A 20,353-nucleotide genomic window follows, 5' to 3' on the forward strand; every position below is an offset into this window, starting at 1 on the left:
AGAACCCAGAGACAGAAATTTGAGGTTTCTTAGCTATCTCTTAGAGGTAACAACATTAATTGGTAAACTGTTTAAAAAAAAAAAAAAAGGCAAAACCTGCTCATTTACAACTGTATTTTTACTGGGTGAAGATCACTGACAAAACTGGCCTGCAGCCATCCACCGGGCCGCAGGAAATTAAGGCCCTACAGTACTCTGGCTGTGCACATCTAACGTGCCTACTCATAAAGAATGGATTTCAGCTTATTGAACTATTCAACGCAACTAATCCATTAAAACCTTGTCTCTCCATAGACAACTAATTCAACCACTGCTTCTGACCATAATTTTTAACCAAAGGTATATTTAGCTTTATCAAATGTTATTTTCAAATGGAAGAGTTAATTTGTACATAAATCTCTAATACACATGCAAGAACTGAACCTAGAATTAATGTTGGGTTCTCACTTTTCCAAAAATCAAGTTCAAGTCTGTCACAGACAAAAGACAGAAACACTTCAGGAATGCATTATTTTATTTATATATTGGTTTTTCGAGACAGGGTTTTGCTGTGTAACAGTCTTGCCTGTCCTGAAACCTACTCTGTAGACCAGGCTGGCCCTGAATTCACTGAAATCCGCTTGCCCTTGACTCCCAAGTGCTGGGATTAAAGGTGTACACCACCACCACCAGGCTATTCTAAATATTTTAAGATAGGGTCTTCCTACAGTAACCTAAACTTGCCTTGAGCTCAAGACTTGACTGCCTTGTCCCACAAACACTAGAATGACAGACATGTTCTACAGTGCTCCCAGACCTGCTGCTAAGATATGCTATTCTACTTTCTAAAAACCAAAGAAAACAAGTGGCAGGTAAAAAAACAAAGCCCTTTCAACTGTCTGTTTAGTCTACTCGAGTGTAAATAATGCCTCAACAGCCATTATGCTACAAGATATAGGCTTTCTTTTAAGAGCAAAAAAGTATTCCCTCTCTCAAATTTCTTAGGGCCCCGATTAGATTTTACCTTATGTACTGAACTAACAAATTTATTTTGGCAATACTTAGCTTAAGCACCTTAACTCACCCTTAAATCAGTCCTCTGAAAATGACAAACTCTTTGGAAAACGCTGTTCTGAAGAAAGGGAGGGTTAGCTAGCTGCAGGGTGCCCTCTTGTGGCCCAAAGGAGTGACTGGACTCTCTTTCTGCATCTGAAGAGCACAGCATTGGATGGAGTGAGTCTCATGAAGGTCTCTAATCTACTAAAGTAAAATAATCTCCAGGAGCAAGCAATTAATTACACATCTTAGGTCTGTTTACTGTTATTTTCTATTATCAAAGTCCACACTTGAGTGTGTAATATAGAACACAACAAAGCTATGTCCACAGGAGTTTTTATCATCAAAGTTTTCTAAAGTTCAATAGGAATATGGAAAACTAAGTATTTTAGATGCCTTAAAATATGTAATGGTATGGTTAACTAGGTGACCCAAAGAAAACCACAGATTAATAGAAAAGATAACACCCATTCAAAATTGTAGGGTACCTAATATGCTAAGCATTCAAAGCTAGCAATTTATAGGAGACAAATACAAAACAAACTGTAATCAGTAACACAATGAAAATATTTATAAAGAACTAAATGAGAAGTCAGATGAGGAAGTAATTAATTCTAATGCAGACAGCAATGGGACACTAGATATTGTGTTTTCAGTCGAGTCTTGCACAGGATTAGAAGTTTATTAAGCAAATATCTTCGGTGAACAAGAGAGATTTGGGGGGAAAGAATAGTAACAATCAAGCATAGCTAAAGCAAACAGCATACATATATAAAATGGTAGAATAGGATGTATTCTTTTGAACAGAGCTAATTCTAATTATACGGTTCATTACCAAAATATTAAGACATTATTTAACCAAGCCAATCAAAATCACCTCAACACAAATAAGCACACTAATAATTACTTACTGAAGTTACAAAATAAGCAACCAAAAAAAATAATAATCACAACTACACAAGTACATAATTTCAAGGGTTTAAAAAAAACTGTATGTCTGAAAACTGTAACTACTATTTCCAACATTTATGGTTTAAAAAATAAACTTAAATGATTCAAAGATTAAAGTCAAAGATAAGTTTTTAGTATTGATGAGTTCTTACCTCTCCCATTCCCCGAGATTCTAATGCAAGAGCTTGAAAATCATGATTCATTTCATCCACAGATCAAGCCTGGTAAATAACAAAAACTGAAAGTCAGCAGGAATTTAACAAAGCATTAATTATAGTGTATGGGTATTAACTAACACGACTGCATTCCAAAACACACAAGAACAGGTGTCTTTACGAAAATAGGTTTTCCCAAATAAATTACATGAGATCAAACTACACTGAAATGGATGAGTGTTTAAAATAATTCTGTGTACCAACAGACCACTACACGTTCTTGTGCAACAATAGAAAACGAAGTTTAAAAACAAAACAAAACAAGGTGAGTTCAAGCATTAAAGCATTTCTCTTTTTAGTGTTATAATTACTGCTGTACAATAGTTTTATATTACTTAAGATTGTTAGGATTTTTGAAAAATTCTCACCATTTGTAAATCTCATCCAATGTAAAATTTTTTCACTGTAAATATTTAGCAAAATAATCAATTAAATAGTGATTCACTTTTCAAGTGAAAACATTTCATCTACAGTGAGTTAACTACAGTATTTGTTGTGGTTTCCTCAAGAAAGCACTTCTCAGCCCTTCCATTCTTTTCTTTTTTAAAGATTTATTTATTTATTATGTATACAGAAGAGGGCGCCAGATCTCATTACAGATGGTTGTGAGCCACCATGTGGTTGCTGGGAATTGAACTCAGGACCTCTGGAAGAACAGTCAGTGCTCTTAACCTCTGAGCCATCTCTCCAGCCCAGCCCTTCCATTCTTAAGGGCTGATCATTTTGTTATGTGACAATGTGTTATTGGTCCCCCGCCTCCTCCAACTGGAAACTAAATAAGAAAAAACAAAGCATGCAAAGCTTCTCCAAACTTACAGCTTTGAAATTCAATTGGAAAATCGTACTATCCACCCCACCCACCCACACCATCGTTCTCTTCTTCCCAAACCTCTAGGGTTTGACACACTGAAAGCAAGCACTAACTACACTCCTTCCTGAGACGCTGCTGTCTTACCCTGTGCTTTCCTAGGTTTCTAGTTACTACTTCTCCCCCCACCCCCATCTCTTCAATCTTCGCATTCCTTGTTGTTCTGGAGAAGGCTCCCTTTTCCGTCCTGTACTGTGAACAATCTCTGTTCGTCATGCTTTGAGAGCTATCTAGATGAGGTGGATAACATACCCACCGAATTTGTATTTATAAACTAAACCTCTGATCTCCAAAGCCCCTAGTTATCTCCTTCTCTGTATTTCCTTGAATGGACCACAGAAAGTTTTCATTTTGCTCTCCTTTACTTCTTTTCTTACACCCATTTTCATCTTTTATCAAGTTCAGTTAAAGCAATCTTTTTTTTTTTTTTTTTTGGTTTTTCGAGACAGGGTTTCTCTGTGTAGCTTTGCGCCTTTCCTGGAACTCGCTTTGGAGACCAGGCTGGCCTCGAACTCACAGAGATCCGCCTGGCTCTGCCTCCCGAGTGCTGGGATTAAAGGCGTGCGCCACCGCCGCCCGGCTTTCAGTTAAAGCAATCTTAACCTGCTTCTCAATCTGTTTTCCAGCTCCCTACTTGAGAAGATCACCTTTTATCCAAAACCCTGCAACCTTCTTACCTTTCCATTCTGCAATCTAATCTCCAAATAATCTTTCTGAAACTACTCTGATCAGGTGACTCCTGTATTTTCATCCCTGAAGATAAAGCTCAAACTCGTGTATGTGGCTTACAAAGAGCTATCTTAGCTGGCGAAGAAGCCTGCCACCAAGCCTGGACCTACAGGACGGAGGGAAAGGACTCCCTCGGGTTGTCCTCTGACCTCCACTAAACAGCTGTGAGGAGCTGATGAAGTCCTGAGTCAATGTGCATTGCTGGCATGGGCACAGCAAGGTCATGGACTCCCAACTCCTCAGAACCATGATAATGGCTAGCTAAGCTTCTTCTGGCCCAAGTTTCAGTGTTTACAAACATTGACTAGTATGTACACAAACTAGCCACAGCTTCCTCCTCTCAGGTGACTGCTTCCCTACAGAGACCTCCTGAGGCTAGCTAACCCTTCCTCCTTGTGCTGTACATAATAAACAGGCTAACTTTCCAGGGTTCTAGTAGATGCCCTCCGTTAGACCCAACAGAGGTGGGCTGCATGTGTAGTTTCTTTATTCCCACATTGCCCCAGTCAGGTTTCCAGAACCAAGCAGCAATAAATAAAACAAATTATAGTTCAGATATCAGGTAGCTGTAGAACTCTGGACAAACTGACGTTTCTTCTCTATATACTGATATGAAGAGCTGCCACAAAGATTTGCTGTGGATACTAAAATCAGACAGTAGTGGTTGGTAGGCAAGCATTCAAGTCAGTTAGTAAAAGAGCTTCAGGGGCTGAAAAGATGGCCCAGCAGTTCAAGTTAGAGGACCAGAGAACTGAATGTTCCCAGCACCTGCATCAAGCACCTCACAATCACCTAGATCTGCAGCTCCAGAGGATCCAATATCCTCTTCTGGTCTCCTGATAGCCCACTACATGAAATGCTCCAGCACACACAAAATAGACAAATTACAAAAATAGAATAATAACATCTGGATCTAGCTTTTTGACTCAGTAGAAACACTATATTCATAAAGAGTTCTTACTAAGTGAATATGTCATTCATCCCATTAATTCAATAAGCTTTTACTATGATTACTTAAAAAAATTACAGAGAAAAAGAAATAAACTCAAACATGATCCTACTTGTCAGTTAAGTGGATCTCATGTTTCCTAGTAAGGAAGAAGTTAACTTCAATCAGACACAAACCTTTCTACTATTAATATTAACTCCAGACTAAAAAAAAAAAAAAAAAAAAAAAAAAAAAAAAAAAAAAAAAAAAAAAAAATTTACAGGTAATAGAAAAAAAACTGAGAGCCTACACTCAAAAGAAAGATTCAGAGTAGAGTTTTATTGTTTTTCCTTCCAATAGTTTCTTTTGCTTGCTGGTTTTGTCCAAAGATAAGCAAGATGGGCTTTGAAACTCCTACAGCAAACCCCACTCTCATAAGCCCTAATGAACTAAGTAACAACAGTTTGGAGCAACCAGAGCTGCTGGAAAAGGGGAGGAATCACAGAAAGAACACAAACTCTGCATTTAAATTAAAATACATATGTAGATGACCCTGAAGTAGAACCCATTCCCAGAGGGCCAATTAAGGATATAAGGGCGGTGGTGGCGCACGCCTTTAATCCCAGCACTTGGGAGCCAGAGCCAGGCGGATCTCTGTGAGTTCGAGGCCAGCCTGGTTTCCAAAGCGAGTTCCAGGAAAGGCGCAAAGCTACACAGAGAAATCCTGTCTCAAAAAAAAAAAAAAAAAAAAAAAAAAAGAATTAAGCAAATTTCTGCCACTGACCACAAAAATCATAGGAATTTAGACTGGGTTACATCAAAATAAAACCCAACATTTTCCACAACAGAATCTAATTCTCAACATATCAAGCATAAAGTCTAAAATCCATACTATTAGGCCTATGAAGAAACTAGAAAATGAAAAAGAAAAATCAACAATTAAAGACAAGTGCTGAAATCAGGCTGTGCTCTGACCTACGTTGCTCTGTATTGTTTTTAAAAAATCGGTTTTTGAGCCGGTTGGTTGTGGTGCATGCCTTTAGTCCCAGCACTCAGGAGGCAGAGCTAGGCAGATCTCTCTGAGTTCGAGGTCAGCCTGGTCTACAGGACAGGATCCAAAGCTACAAGGCAAAACCCTGTCTCGAAAAACAAAAATAAACAAAAAAAATCAGTTTTCACACTGTGCCTGGCCTTAAGAGACTCTATATCACAAACAGCTTTTGGTTTGTAGAGACAGGGTTTGACTGTATAGCCCTGACTGGCCTGAAACTCAGAGATCTGCCTCCCAAGTACTGAGAGACCATGCCCAGCTCCACCACAATCAGCTTTTGACTCCATTTTGAGGCATTGTGTGCCTAGGTAGATATATAAAGGGTACCATCTGTCCAGCACCACCCACATGGCAAACTAATAAATGACTTAGTCCAGGAGTAGAGAGAGTAACACCTTATACATTTATCTGGGTGATTCCAACTGTAAGGGCACATGGGTTTATTAAAACCACATCAAGAAAGGCAAAGCCAAAAATTTATCTGATATATCAGACCAAGACAAGAGTCTGTCTAACTGCCTCACCTGGACACAATAAAGAAACAAACACCTAGCACTGTGATGGCAATCTCCCAATAGTGCGTGCGTGCGTGTGTGACAGAGAGAGACAGAGACAGAGAGGCACTGAGACCAACAGGCAGAGAACCCTCCATTTTCCTAGGGCTTCAGCTTGGTTCTGCCCCTCTGTTGACAAGGTCTGTCATCTTCCTATCAGTCTGGCCCTGCCACTCACTCACCTGCCTGTATATTTATCTAGACCCAATCCTGCCCTTAGCTTTGTTTACCTTACTCCTGCAACTCGTTCTGACCTTGCAGCCTGACTGCAACTAGCAGCCAGCAGTTTCTCCAACTGTGGTTATTAACTTATCAACAGACTCTGGCAATCCTATCATGTTTAGCCTCTTAGGCCTCTTTCCTTGAAACTCTTTGCCTCTTTAACCTTTGCAGCTATTCTGTAACCTACATATATACATAAGTATAGATGTATAGACAATTAATGAGAATAAATAAGATTGTAATAAAAGAATGTGTTCACCTTAGCCAGACCCATCAAGGAAAGCAGGAATATCTGGCAAACTGCTGCCATTAAAAGCCCTCATGCTCTGTGAATAATGCCTGACACTGGAAAGACACAAACATGCTTTTCTGTGTTTCTGACATAACATGTTCATAACAATCAATCAACATCAAGATAACTCATGACAGAATTAGAAGATAACTTAAACTATCAACTGTGCAAGATGAAGAAAAAACATGCTATAAGTGAATCTGATGATTAGTACTGTCAACTTGACAGACTCTAGAATACATATGGGGGATGATCTTGATTGAATTAATTCAAGTGTGACTGACTTTGATCCTGAACTACAGAAAATGGAGCAAGGGAGCTAAGCACTAGAATCTCTTTATCTGCTTCCTGATTGTGGGCATCATGAGAACAGCTGCTCTGTGAGAACAAAGCTCTGATGCTTTGACTCCTCTAGTATTATGGTGGACTGTACTTTACACTTTGAGTTAAATTATAAATCCTTTCTCAAGTCTGACAGTGTCACAAGCCTTTGATCCTAGCACTTGGCAGGCAGATCTCTCTGAGTTCAAGGCCAGCCTGGTCTACACAGTAAGTTCCAGGACAGCCAGGGCTACACAGAGAAACCCTGTTTGGGGGGTGGGGGGGACAGAACCTTTCTCCTTGAAGTTGCTTTTTTATCAAAGGACTGAAAAAGAAACAAAGATAATAAAACTAATACAAAATTTCAACAGTTAAGAGAAACTAGAAAAACAACCAAATGGAAATACTAGAATTGAAAAATAACTCTTTCAATGTCAATTACTAACAGACTATGTAACAGAAGGGTCAGTAAAACTTGAAAATAGATAAAAGGATTTCTAATCTAAAGGGACAGAGAGGGGGGAAAAGTGGGAAGAAAAATAAAGATCACAAAAGGTGGTCGATGCCTATAATCCCAACACCTGGGAGGCTGAAGCAGGAGGGCTTCCAGGACAAGGACCAGCAAGGAATACATGATGGGTCCCAGGCTAACCTGGATACACGGTGAGACCTTATCTTTTTTCATGTATTTATGTATGAGTGCCCTGTCTTCATGCACACCACAAGAGGGAATCAGATCCCACTACAGATGGTTGAGCCACCATGTGTGGTTGATGGGAATTGAACTCCAGACCTGTAAGAGCAGTCAAGTGATCTTAACTGCTAAGCCATCATCTCTCCAGCCCCCAGAGATTTGTCTTTTAAAAGTTTCCTTTTTGAAGCTGGGCTTGTCAGAGGGTATATGCCTCTAATCCCAGCACTTAAGCACAAGCATCAGGAATTCAAGGTCATCATTCTTGGCTACACAACCAGTTCAAGGGCTGGCTGGGCTACCTAAGGCTTTGTCTTAATTCACCACCAAAAACAATGGCCAGGAAAATGGTTCAGAGAGTAAAGATATTTTGCTGCCAAGGCTCCCCAGAACCTAAATAGTAGAAGGATAAATGACTCCCAAATTGTCTGACTTCCACAGGTGTGTAACATGTGCACCTACCCACACAAACACGTTTTTGTAAGCTTCTTTAAAGGTAAAACATAAAATAAAAATGCAGGAAGACTGTGATAACCCTGCACTACACTTTGTGACAGAGATTCCACCAGGACCTACGCTACCTAATATTTGCTGGGTGACTCAGTTGTGAACATCAGATAGTTTCCTAGTCTAAATGACTAAAAACTCTGAATCTGTGCAGTGTGCAACAGGAGTGAACCAGTGTAACACTGCCTAAGTATTACTGCATCTAAATATACTGAAATACAAGCAACGTAAGTGTGCTGCATCTACTTGGGAGTTAAAGAATGCTGGATGAACAGAGAGTAAATGTGAAGACCTGGAACATTACTTACATTTTACTGACCCAGAAACCACAAATCTCCTTCAAAAATGGTATTAGCACCAATCATCTAATTAAATGTTTTTATTCCAGTCCACCACTGCCACTGAATAAAAACCTATCAAATGTTTCTACATAAAAATGTTTTAGCTCCTTGAAGATTAAATCTCAGAGCTCAAACCCTCAAGAAGGCAAAATAAACTATACATTTCCATAAATGCAAATAAGGCTTCCCATTAAACTCCCTTAAAAAAACCCACGAATTGTATTTGTTATTAGTCTTTCATATTATAAGGCATTCATTCTTTCAATTGTTTTATCTGAGAAACAAAATAGTGCTTATGAAACTGATTTATTTTGGAAAAAATACTACAGAGATCAACATACTTCAATCAATGCTAGCTTCCAATGTGATAACCTGTGAAGTCATGTAATTTAGATGGCAATAAAAATGACCTGCTTTAGACAACTATTACGATATCACAAAAAAGTGGTTGAAATCATGTCAAAGGTACAAGTGGAAAAGATATGTTACTCCACCAAGGGGGAAAAAAGCAGTATTTCTAAGCTTAAGTTATTTTCTAATTTAACATCTCAGCACCAGGCTGGCATAATCGCTCAGAAAAGGAACCTACTACCAAGCCTGATAACCTGAGTTCAAGATCCTCAGGACCCACATGGTGGAAGGAGGGCATCAATTCCTACAAGTTGTACCCTAACCTCCACAGACTCTCTATGGCAAGTATGCATGCACACCAAAGCAAATGTTTAAAAATAAATTAAAACTTCATCACCCCAAAAGCAGAACAAGACATATGCCTCATAGTATAATTAATGTAGTATGAAACAGTACTACCCCTTATAAAGGATCATTCCTAAAAGAAAACAGCCCCAAACCTAAACTTTAAGAAAGTAACTAACAAGCCGGGCGGTGGTGGCGCACGCCTTTAATCCCAGCACTCGGGAGGCAGAGCCAGGCGGATCTCTGTGAGTTCGAGGCCAGCCTGGGCTACCAAGTGAGTTCCAGGACAGGCGCAAAGCTACACAGAGAAACCCTGTCTCAAAAAAACCAAAAAGAAAAAAGAAAGTAACTAACAAATAAGGGTAAGGGAATAATTGATTTCACTAATACATCCACAAAACAAAAATTATAAAGTGGGAGGTGAGAAATCAACTATTATGTAGACCTAAGGCTTTAATATCACAAGAATTGTGTTGTTGTAGAATACTATTTTAAGATGTGTTACATTCATTTATGCTGTGGAACATTTGTGGAACTCTGTGAAGCTCTGTTACTTTGCCTGTCTAAAACACCCGATGGTCTAATAAAGAGGTTAACAGCCAACAGCTAGCTAGGAGAGAGACAGGTTGGGGCTGGCAGGCAGAGAGGATAAATGGAAGGAGAAAAAGAGCAGAAGAAAGAGCAAGAGAACAAGGAGAGGAGGACACCAGGGGCCAGCCATCCAGCCAGTCACGGAGTAAGATATACAGAAGTAAGAGAAAAGTAAAAGTCCAGAAGCAAAAGGTAGACACAAGAAAAGCTGGCTAGCAACAAGTCAAGCCAACCAAATACAAAATGCTTCCTTTGAGAAAACAAATTTTGTTAGGTGTGACACTGCTAAAAGTTCTAAAAGCGGAACAATCTTTTTTCTTAAACAGAATACTTATAAGATGCAAGCTTTTGTAGGGCAGTAAGACAAAACTACAGCCTACAGAATGGGAAAAGACCTTCACCAACCCCACATCTGACAGAGGACTGATCTCCAGGTGACTTTTACAGTGTGGCTGGGCGGTGGTGGCGCACGCCTTTAATCCCAGCGCTCAGGCAGATCTCCGTGAGTTCGAGGCCAGCCTGGGCTACAGAGTGAGTTCCAGGGAAGGTGCCAAAGCTACAGAGAAACCCTGTCTCGAAAAACAAAAATAAACAAATAAATAAATAATGCAGCTTGTAAAGAAGACTTTTCTCAAAGTTAAGTCCATTTAATAATTTAATAATTTCCTCCATCAGTATGAAGTATTTTGAGAACATTAGAAATGTGGACCCTAATGGGAGAAGTACGCAGCTCAAAAAGTGCCTTTTAAAGAACTTACTTCCTCTCCTGTCCCTTCCCTCTCCATTCTGCTCAGCTTCCTAAGTTGCCAGTTCAATGGCATTCCTCTACCATGAAGTTGCTGCCTCTCCACAGGCCCTGAGATAAAGAAACAACCCATCACGGAATAAAACACCTCTGAAAGTACATAATCTTTCCATTAATTTGGCACAGCTATGGAATGCTAACAAAGTTGGTAACTATCTGACTCTGACTCTTAAAAAGATCTTTGTCCTTATCTTTCTTTAGCTTACACTGTAAAAGTCACCTGGAGATCAGTCCTCTGTCAGATGGGGGGTTGGGGAAGGTCTTTTCCCATTCTGGAGGCTGTAGTTTTGTCTTACTGCCCGACAAAAGCTTCTCAGTTTCAAGAGGTCCCATTTATTAATTGTTGTGCTCAGTGTCTGTGCTACTGGTGTTATAGGGATCTCCGGTGCCAGTGCGTTCGAGAGTACTTCCTACTTTCTCTTCTACTAAGTTTAGTGTTACTGGATTTATGTTGAGGTCTTTGATCCACTTGGACTTGAGTTTTGTGCATAGTGACAGATATGGATCTATTTGTAATCTTTTACATATTGACATCCAGTTATGCCAGCACCATTTGCTGAAGATACTTTCTTTTTTCCATTGTATAGTTTTGGCTTCTTTGTCAAAAATCACAAATGGCTGAAAGACATTTAAGGAAATGCTCAACATCCTTAGTCATCAGAGAAATGCAAATCAAAACGACTCTGAGATACCATCTTACACCTGTCAGAATGGTTATGATCAAAAACGCTAATGACAGTATATGTTGGAGAGGATGCGGAGCAAAGGGAACACTCCTCCACTGTTGGTGGGAATGCAAACTTGTACAGCCACTGTGGAAATCAGTATGGCGGTTTCTCAGAAAATTGGGAATCGATCTACCTCAAGACCCAGCCATACCACTCTTGGGCATATACCCAAGGAATGCTCAATCATACCACAAAGATACATGCTCAACTATGTTCACAGCAGCACTATTTGTAATAGTCAAAACCTGGAAACAACCTAGATGCCCATCAACTGAAGAATGGATTAAGAAAATGTGGTACATATACACAACTGAGTACTACTCAGCAGAGAAAAACAATGACAGTATGAAATTAAATTTGCAGGCAAATGGATAGAACTAGAAAATATCATCCTGAGTGAGGTAACCCAAACCCAGAAGGTCAAACATGGTATGTACTCACTCATAAGTGAATACTAGATATAAAGCAAAGAACAATCAGACTGCAACCCACAGAACCAGGGAGGTTACCTAGCAGGTGGGACCCTAGGATGACTGTGACTTATAATAAGTTTTTGTTTTACTCAATTACTGGGCAAGCCTCAATGAAACATTTCACTATTAGGATAAAAATTTATACTGTATTAAGCTGATAATAGAAAAAAAGTCACTTGGACAGCATCTTATCTACTAGTTCTCTATGTGCAAATCCTTCAAGAGGGGAGGAATCAAACAGCCTAGGTTTCCAATTAAAGTTGTTTTAGTCCCAAACATAGCCGGGCAGCGATGCCACATGCCTTTAATCACAGTGGTTGGGAGGCAGAGGCAGGCAGATCTCTCAGTTCAAGGCCAGCCTGGTCTACAGAGCAAGTTCCAAAACGGCCAGGGATAAAGAGAAACTCTGCCTCAAAACAAAACAAACAACAACAAAAAGAAACACAAATCAAAAGACCCAGAATACATGAATCCACAAAACTGAAACACATGCGCTTCCTAGAGTATTAATTGCCTACCTCAATGAGCCATTTTGTTTAAAAATCAATACAAAAATCCTCAGACCTAAGCTTCTCTTCTGGGAATTTACCTCATACAAACAGCAGCATTAATAAAACAGAACTATTTACCCAGTAGTGCTTAACCGAACAACCCAAACTCCATAGGAAAAAAAAATGGTTTAACAGTAACAAAAGGCCACTGACTTTAAAAAAAAAAACGTTAAAATTAAAGTTATATGTACTAATACAACATCCATTATATCTAGAAAAACACCAAATACGCAGTTTAAAAGTTTTCTTTCCAAATTTTCACTGTGTATCTTTGGAGGGATGGGGCAAAACAGGGTTTCATGAAACCCAGGATCGTTTCAAATTCACCAGTAGGCAATAATGACCCTGAACTCCTGATCTTCCTGCCTCCACTTTCAAAGTGCTGGCCTTACAGGCATATGTCACACCACCAGGCTCAAAAAGATTATTTACTTACTCTCTTCTTTGAAATAAGTTCCCTGTTCAGTACGTTTAATGCACATTGTTCTCCAACACTCAGTAACTTTTCTAAGCTCTGAGCACATGCTTAATCTCAGTCAATGTGGTTCACCCATCAAAGGCTGAGAATCCTATAGACTTTAACCCAATATCACCACAGCCTTTTTGGTCTATGTACTGTGTTGTATGGGGGCTGTATGTACTTGTTAGTAGGCCAGAGGCAGATATTAGGTATCTTGGCATTCCAGCTTTATGTACTGAGACAAGAAAAGAGCTGAACTTGAAGTTCAACAATGAATTTCAGTCATCAGCTTGTTTTCACCCACCCCCAGAACTGGAGTTATAGACATACATGACCATGCCTGGCTTTTGATGTGGGCTGTGCAGTAATCCAAAGTCAGATCTTCATGCCTATATACCAGGCACTTGACTAAGCCAGCTCTCTATCTCCTCTCATAACGTTTTATGTAAATGTTAACAAAGAAACCCCAATAACATATCTAGTCAAGACAACGTATAAGAAAAAGTAATGTTTTTATATGTATACTAACTTTTCCATGTAGGCTAAATAAAATATTGACTTAGCATTATAATGGTTTGTAACTTTATAACAACTGTGTAACAGTTAAAAGCTCTAAATGTTATTATGGTTCATGAAATAGTACAAAATATATGGTTTGTACAAATCTTTGAATTGGATAAAAGGAGTCTTTTAGGTAATGATAAATTGTAATTTTTTATTTTATTATTTTTTTTTTTTTTTAGTTTTTTCGAGACAGGGTTTCTCTGTGTAGCTTTGCGCCTTTTCCTGGAACTCACTTGGTAGCCCAGGTTGGCCTCGAACTCACAGAGATCCGCCTGGCTCTGCCTCTCGAGTGCTGGGATTAAAGGCGTGCGCCACCACCGCCCGGCGATAAATTGTAATTTTAATCCTAGCCTTCTGGAGACAGAGATCCAGAGGCGGATCTCTGAGTTCAAGGCCACACTGGAAACAGGCAGGCATGGTGACATATGCCTTTAATCCCAAGAAGTGATGGCAGGAAGCAGAAAGGTATATAAGGCGTGAGGACCAGGAACTAGAGGCCTTTTAAGCTTTTAGCGGCAAATCAGCTGAGCTCCACTCGGATGAGGACTCAGAGGTTTCTCAGAGGATCGGCTGAGAAGTTAGCAAGGCGAGGTTAGCTGTGGCTTATTCATCTCTCTGATCTCTCAGCTACCACCCCACTATCTGGCCCTGAGATTTTATTAATAAGAACATTTAAAATTCATGTTAATACTACTTTTTTGCTGGTGTAGAAGGCACAGAATTTAAAATTAAAGCACTTAGTCTCCATTCTTTGAAAATCAATTACAATTGTGCTTCAATCAAAAGGTCCAAGCCAGGCATATCGGTTTACCTGTAATCCCACACTTACTAGACAGAGGCATTAAGTTCAAAGTCATACTCTCTGGAGGTTCCAGACCAACCTAGTGCTAAAGTCCTACCCTTACTTTCTACCCCACTCCACGCCATCCACCCCCCAAATACAAGAGAACATCTGTAGGAAAAACCTAGATTTTACTACAGAAATGTATTCTATTTAATCACAAAAGTAGAGATAAAAGTCGGTGGTGGCACGTGCCTTTAATCCCAGCACTCAGAGGCAGAGGCAGGTAGATCTCTGAGATAGAGGCCAGCCTGGTCTACAGAGTAAGTTCCATGATAGCCAAGGCTGTCTCGAAACCCTGTCTCGAACAAAACAACAACAAGAAGCACAGGTAAAATAGTATGGAGAAGTTCAAGTAGCTCCTACCTGTATCTAATTTTTTTTTTTTTTTTTTTTTTTAAAGACAGGGAGGGTTCCTCTGTGTAGCCCTGGCTGTCCTGGAACTTGCCCTGTAGACCAGGCTGGTCTTGAACTCTGAGGTAACACCTGCCTCTGCCTCCCTAGTGCTAGGATTAAAGGCACTCACCATCACTACCTGGTGCAATTAATTTTTTTGATAGTTAACAAAAATCATATAATTCAGTCTATTGTTTCTCTACTTACAACTTTGACTGCCTGTTACAGGGCTATACATAGATTCACTCTGCCTCTCTATTTCACTTAGCTGTATTGTCTGAATAAAACCAACTGTACCTTAGTTAACTCACTTATCCCTAGTAAGTCTTTTGGAAATGGTACCAAAGGAATAACAAGATGTCAGTAAAGCACTGAAGAGTAAGGACCTGAGTTCAGATCCCCAATGGTCCTATGGTGGGTGGGAGATGGAAACAAGAGAAACCCCCAAAACTCCAGCAAGCCTGTTGTATGCAATGCCAAACAAGAGACCCCAATTGCAACAAGGTGGAAGGACTCATACCCAATGTTATCCTCTGATCTCCACACATGTACTGTGACACATTCATTCCTGTGCTCAAAAACTCGAGCATACACACAAAGAAAAGAACTTCCTACTCTTGGCAAGTCAACTACTACAACAGAAATCAGGCTTTTCTTAAGGACTAAAAATACAGAAATAATACTCTCCTACTTTCCCAATCCCACTACATTATATTTGTTGGCAGTCAGTTTAAGGTTTTATTCCAAGGATATCCAAACTTTTGACACTATGACACAACATTGTTATCTATGAATTTCATACTTGAGAACCACAAAAAGTATTTCATAACGTTTTTAAGTGAGTTTAATGTTTTATGTTCAGCTGCATCCAGCTATTCTTAATGGCATGCAGCGATGGGCCAAGAGTTGGACATGTCTGATAGGCAGTGCTGAGTAGAAGATGGTCTTGTAGTGTATCAGAACCTGGCCAAGTACACTAAATCCTTTCCAGGAAACAAATGTGGGGGGATCAGTGTAGAGCCCAAGCACATACTTTGCCAGAAAGTAGGTGATAATGATCTTGTTTCTTCCTGTCCCGCTTGCAGTTAATTAAAACATACTGACACCTTTTCGCATTTGAAATTACTTGACTTTTCTGTAGTTGGCAGCTAGTGTGACAGGCACATCAGGCGGACACATCTGGATGTTTCTCAGTACTCAAGTCTTTTATCCCTCCACAAAAGAATAGAAGAAAAGTGAAAATAAGTGACATGGATTGAGACTACAGTAGCTAAACTTGCAGAATGGGGCTAACTAAAAAAAAAAAAACAAAAACAAAATCCTTTTGTCAACATTCTTGAAAATCCAATCACTTTTAATTTCTTAAGCCACTTTAGACTCAAAAAAGGAGTCAGGCAAGCATCCAAAAACAAACAAAAAACAAACAAAAAAACTACTCATTTAAAAAGTCAATGAAGACAAGTGTCTAGAATTCTGTTAAAATTTAAAGTGATTTAAGGTGATACATGTTAACTAGGCAAATCCTAAATTCTCATTTATAAATAAGTTCAATCTCTTGAATTATTGAAAGAAAAAGTATTACCTCATCTCTAAATATATACTATTTTCTGAAAAATTAAGAAAAAGCACCGTGCACCTACCTATATAATTCTAGTGTTCCACACACTAGAAAGGTTTGAAAATATGTCTAAGTTCACATTTCAACCACAAAGCAAAATAATTTTTGAAAAATTGACTTGTCAATATAAATAGCACTATCAGACCATTATAGTTTCAACATTTTTCTACAGCACCAGAATTCAGAACCTACTGAACTAAGGCAAGTTAGACTGATAGTAATTCAACAATATTACTGATAAAGCTACACTGGAAGGCGTAGTTAACCTAACACACAGGCAGCATTGGACAACTACTAGACAGTAGACAACCATTGTCCTCTGCTATAGAAAGAAGCTGTCTATCCTGGTTGGTCTCATGAGGTACAACACATTCTCTGCAGGGGGCGAGCACTCAGGAAAAAGGAATGGGTTCAGCATTGTTTTTAATTCCCTCTTACAATTCACCTAATAGACAAACAAGGAGAAAAGACAGTAAGTGTAAGCCAGACAGTTTTTATGCTTTCTTAAAAATATGAAATAAGATATCTATTTAATGTCACAAGCGAATTTACCCACCTGCAAGTGCAATCTTATTAACCTGTTAGTAAAATGGTCTCAAGCTGTGAATGATTGTCAAGTCAGACAAAGCATGTGAGATTTGAGTGTTCAAATACTGTATTTCAGATAAATATAGGCTTTACAAATACGAAAAATACAAGATAGTTCCATTTTAGAAACTCAATGAAATTCTAAATTGGGAGCCATGAAGATGTTGTGGACAAGATACATGAACCAACTTCCATTTCAAATTACTACACTCAGCATACATAAAAAGGAGGCAGGCTATGTAGGTGGTAGAGCACTCACCTTTGTATGCACAAGGTCCTAAATTCCAACAACACTACTGTCTACACAAGTATGCACATACACGCGCGCGCGCACACACACACACACACACACACACACACACACACACACACACACAGAGGCTGTCTTGGTTGACGAGAAGATTGGTTCTGGATGTCACACTTGGCCTAAATCACTTAGTATTTCCGATAACTTGGGTAAATACATACTTAAAAGACAAATTACCTCAACACTGTAAAGATTAGTAACCAAGTATAAAAGGTTCAAAAGAAGGAAAAAGCACCGTTTTTCGTACTCTTATGAAGAAGTTACTTTAAAGTAGAGGCCTGCTTCCAGCCTAACCACCGGAGTTCCATCCCTAGGATCCACATGGTGGGAGGAGAGAACTGATACCCACCATCTGTCCTCTGACCTCCATAGACACGCCACAAAAACAAATACATGGACAGAAAGTTCCGTAAAAATGAAATACAATTTTTAAGAAAAAGTTACTTTAAAATCTTAGTAAATACTGAACCACCTAAAGGAACTTTGGACTCAAGACAAAGAAATTTCATTAAAAACTAAACAGCTTAGATTGTCTGAAAATGCTGAAAGTGCTCACAGCAAATCCACTTAAGGTAAAGCAGCTAGACTGGGACACAAAATAAGAAAAATAAAACAAAACCCTGAATACTGTAGCAAGTTTCTGAAAAACAAAAAGTTTTTGTAACTTTTTCGTGTGGAAGAGCTGTGCTCCAAAACACCAAGACTGCACTACAAAACTTAATTTCCCCGAAAATTAATTTTAAAGACATTCTTGCAAAAAAGAAAAAAAAATGCCGTCAACTCTTTGACTGTTCACATGACACAACTCATCTATAAAAAGTATGATATTAGACTAGCAAGAGCCTTATTATTAACCAATTAAAAATATCCATCTTTGTATTTTTAAACAGGATTCCTGGCCAGAATATCCTTTATCATCCTCCAATTCACTCGGTCACATGGTGAAGAGTCACGAATCTAAGCCATGAACAAGCTTTTAACATGCCAAGGTAACTCCTTAGAAGTGCTTTCGTGACACACTGTATCCTTTCCAGGCATTAGATCCTGTTAAGCATTCAAAAGCACCCCCCCCCCCAAAACCCTCACAGAAAACCTCTGCCTCCAGATTTCTTAGAACCCGAAGGAACTGTCAAGGCATTTTGTCTTCTTGCACATAAAATGTCCGCAATCCATTCCCTTTCCCCCAAAAGTTCAAACGTGTTACAGGATGAAAGGCTGAGTGAAGAAAAGCAGGGTTTCTGTAGCTGTGTTCCTGGAAAGAAGCACTAACTTTACACGTGTTTGGGCACCAACTAGGCACAGTGTATTTCCTCCCCCAAATCGGACCGTATTCACACGCCCAACTAGGGCTCAAATATTTCAAGTCGCCCATTCGGCCTTCGGCTTGAAAGTTACACCTTCTGCCGAGCATCGAAAGATGTTCCTCTAACAAAACAAAAAAAACAAAAAAACACCACGTTCCTCACTTAAAGCACCTGCACAGGTCGAATCCCGAGTCCTCATTTTCCTTCCCATCCACATCCGTTTGCCAAGGTTTCCCTGGACGCTCGCAAGGCCCCGAGGAACACCCTCCGCCCCGGACCCCACGATCCCCGACCCCCCACCCCACCCCACCCCCCCATACCCGTTTCCATAAAACCCCCTCCCTTCCCGCTGCACCCACTTCCAACTCGCACGTTTTTTTTTTCCCTCTCTCGGCTCCACCGTGCTGCTCCCTTCCAGACTGCGGGGAAAGCCAGGGGCTGGCTCGAGGCTGGAAGGCACACGGCTTTTTTTTTCTTTTTTCCCCCCTTTGGTCCCTACGGCCGGCGAGGGAAGCGGGTCCGGGCCGGGGCCAGCCAGGCAGCCATGCAGCCAGGCAGGCAGGCAGGCAGGCAGGCAGCCGCAGGGCGCGGGAAGGAAGCGGGAAAGCGGCGAGCTGCTCGTTCTCCCCCCCCCCCCACCCCGCTCCTCCATCCCCCGCCGCCGCCGGCGCACACCCCCTTCCGGCTCCCCTCCCCCGGCATTGTGCGAGCGGGGCCCCAAGGCCGCAGAGGAGCCGCCGCCGCCGCCGCCGCCGCACAGCGGCCCGGGCCCGGGGCCTGGCTCCCCCGCCCCGAGGCCTAGCTCCCGTGGAGGCCGCCCCCCCCCCCCCCCCCACACACACACACAAAGCCCGCAGCCGGGCGGCCCCCGCGGCGGCGCCCACGGACGAAGAGACGGAGCGAAGCAAACGGGCGGACTTACAAGGAGGGGGGCGGCGGCGGCTGCTACTGCTGCTGCTGCTGCTGCTGCTGCGGCGGCCGCGCTGCCTCAGCCGGCGACACCGACCGTTGGGCACCGGCGGCGACGCTCCCGGTCGGTCGGTCGGCCGTCCGTCCGTCCTTTTCCCCCCCCCCTCCGCCTCCGGTGGCGGCGACGTCTTCTTTCTCCTCCTACCTCCCTCCCCCCCACCCCACCTCCTTCTTCTCCTCCCCCCTCCTCCTCCTCCTCCTCCTCCTCCTCCTCCTCCGAACCACCGAAGTACCGAGGGTGAGGCACAGAGACTCACAACAACATGGCTGCCGCCGCCGCCTCCCCTCCCCTCCCCTCCCCTCCCCTCCCTTCCCCCGCCCACCGGCCGCGCGCAAAGCACTGCGGGAGAAAAGAGAAGGGCGGGGGGGTGGGGGGGAGTGGCCCGGGGCGGGGCGGGGTATGTGGGGGGGGGGGGAGGGCCGCGGCGCTCACCCCGAGACGCGGCGCCTTTCTCCTCCGCGAGGTGCGTCGCTTCTCCCGCGCGCCCCGGCGCTCGGCCGGCCGAGGCCACCCCCCCCTCTCCCCCCCCCCCTCCCCCGCGCGCGCGTGCGCACTGGCGCGGCGCTCGTCCTGCGCGTGCGGCCGCCATCGGGCGTTGCACTCCCCCCCACCACCACCCCCCACCCCCCGGCCTTTTTTTTTTTTTTTTTTTTTTACACGGTGGGTTCAAGGGCTTGGGCTTCGCGCTCGCCCGGTGGAGCTCTGCTCCCGGGGGCGGATGCACGCCTCGTCTGGTGCTTGCAACCCCCAACCTTC

General features: G+C 41.8%; 1 protein-coding gene across 9 annotated transcripts in view; it reads right to left on the reverse strand.

The window, feature by feature from the left end:
- Pum2 (pumilio RNA binding family member 2) overlaps window positions 1–20,048 on the reverse strand; it is an 83,135-nt gene extending 63,087 nt beyond the window's left edge. For 2 of the 9 annotated variants that reach the window (XM_052745948.1, XM_052745945.1), the window contains exons 1-2: window positions 19,550–19,730; window positions 2,139–2,207 (exon numbers count right to left, since the gene is read on the reverse strand). In XM_052745948.1, the coding sequence (XP_052601908.1) occupies window positions 2,139–2,189 (51 nt within the window). In that variant the 5' untranslated portion in view covers window positions 2,190–2,207; window positions 19,550–19,730. Of the gene's footprint in view, window positions 1–1,063; window positions 1,189–2,138; window positions 2,208–19,549; window positions 19,734–20,029 lie in introns of those variants that run through there. The other 7 variants (XM_052745944.1, XM_052745941.1, XM_052745943.1 and 4 more) reach the window with 7 other exon arrangements.
- Between the last annotated feature and the right edge of the window lie 305 nt (window positions 20,049–20,353).

The sequence above is a fragment of the Peromyscus californicus genome, unplaced genomic scaffold, assembly GCF_007827085.1.
Source record: "Peromyscus californicus insignis strain IS unplaced genomic scaffold, ASM782708v3 Scaffold_1__1_contigs__length_55948999, whole genome shotgun sequence".
NCBI classification, from domain to species: domain Eukaryota; kingdom Metazoa; phylum Chordata; class Mammalia; order Rodentia; family Cricetidae; genus Peromyscus; species Peromyscus californicus.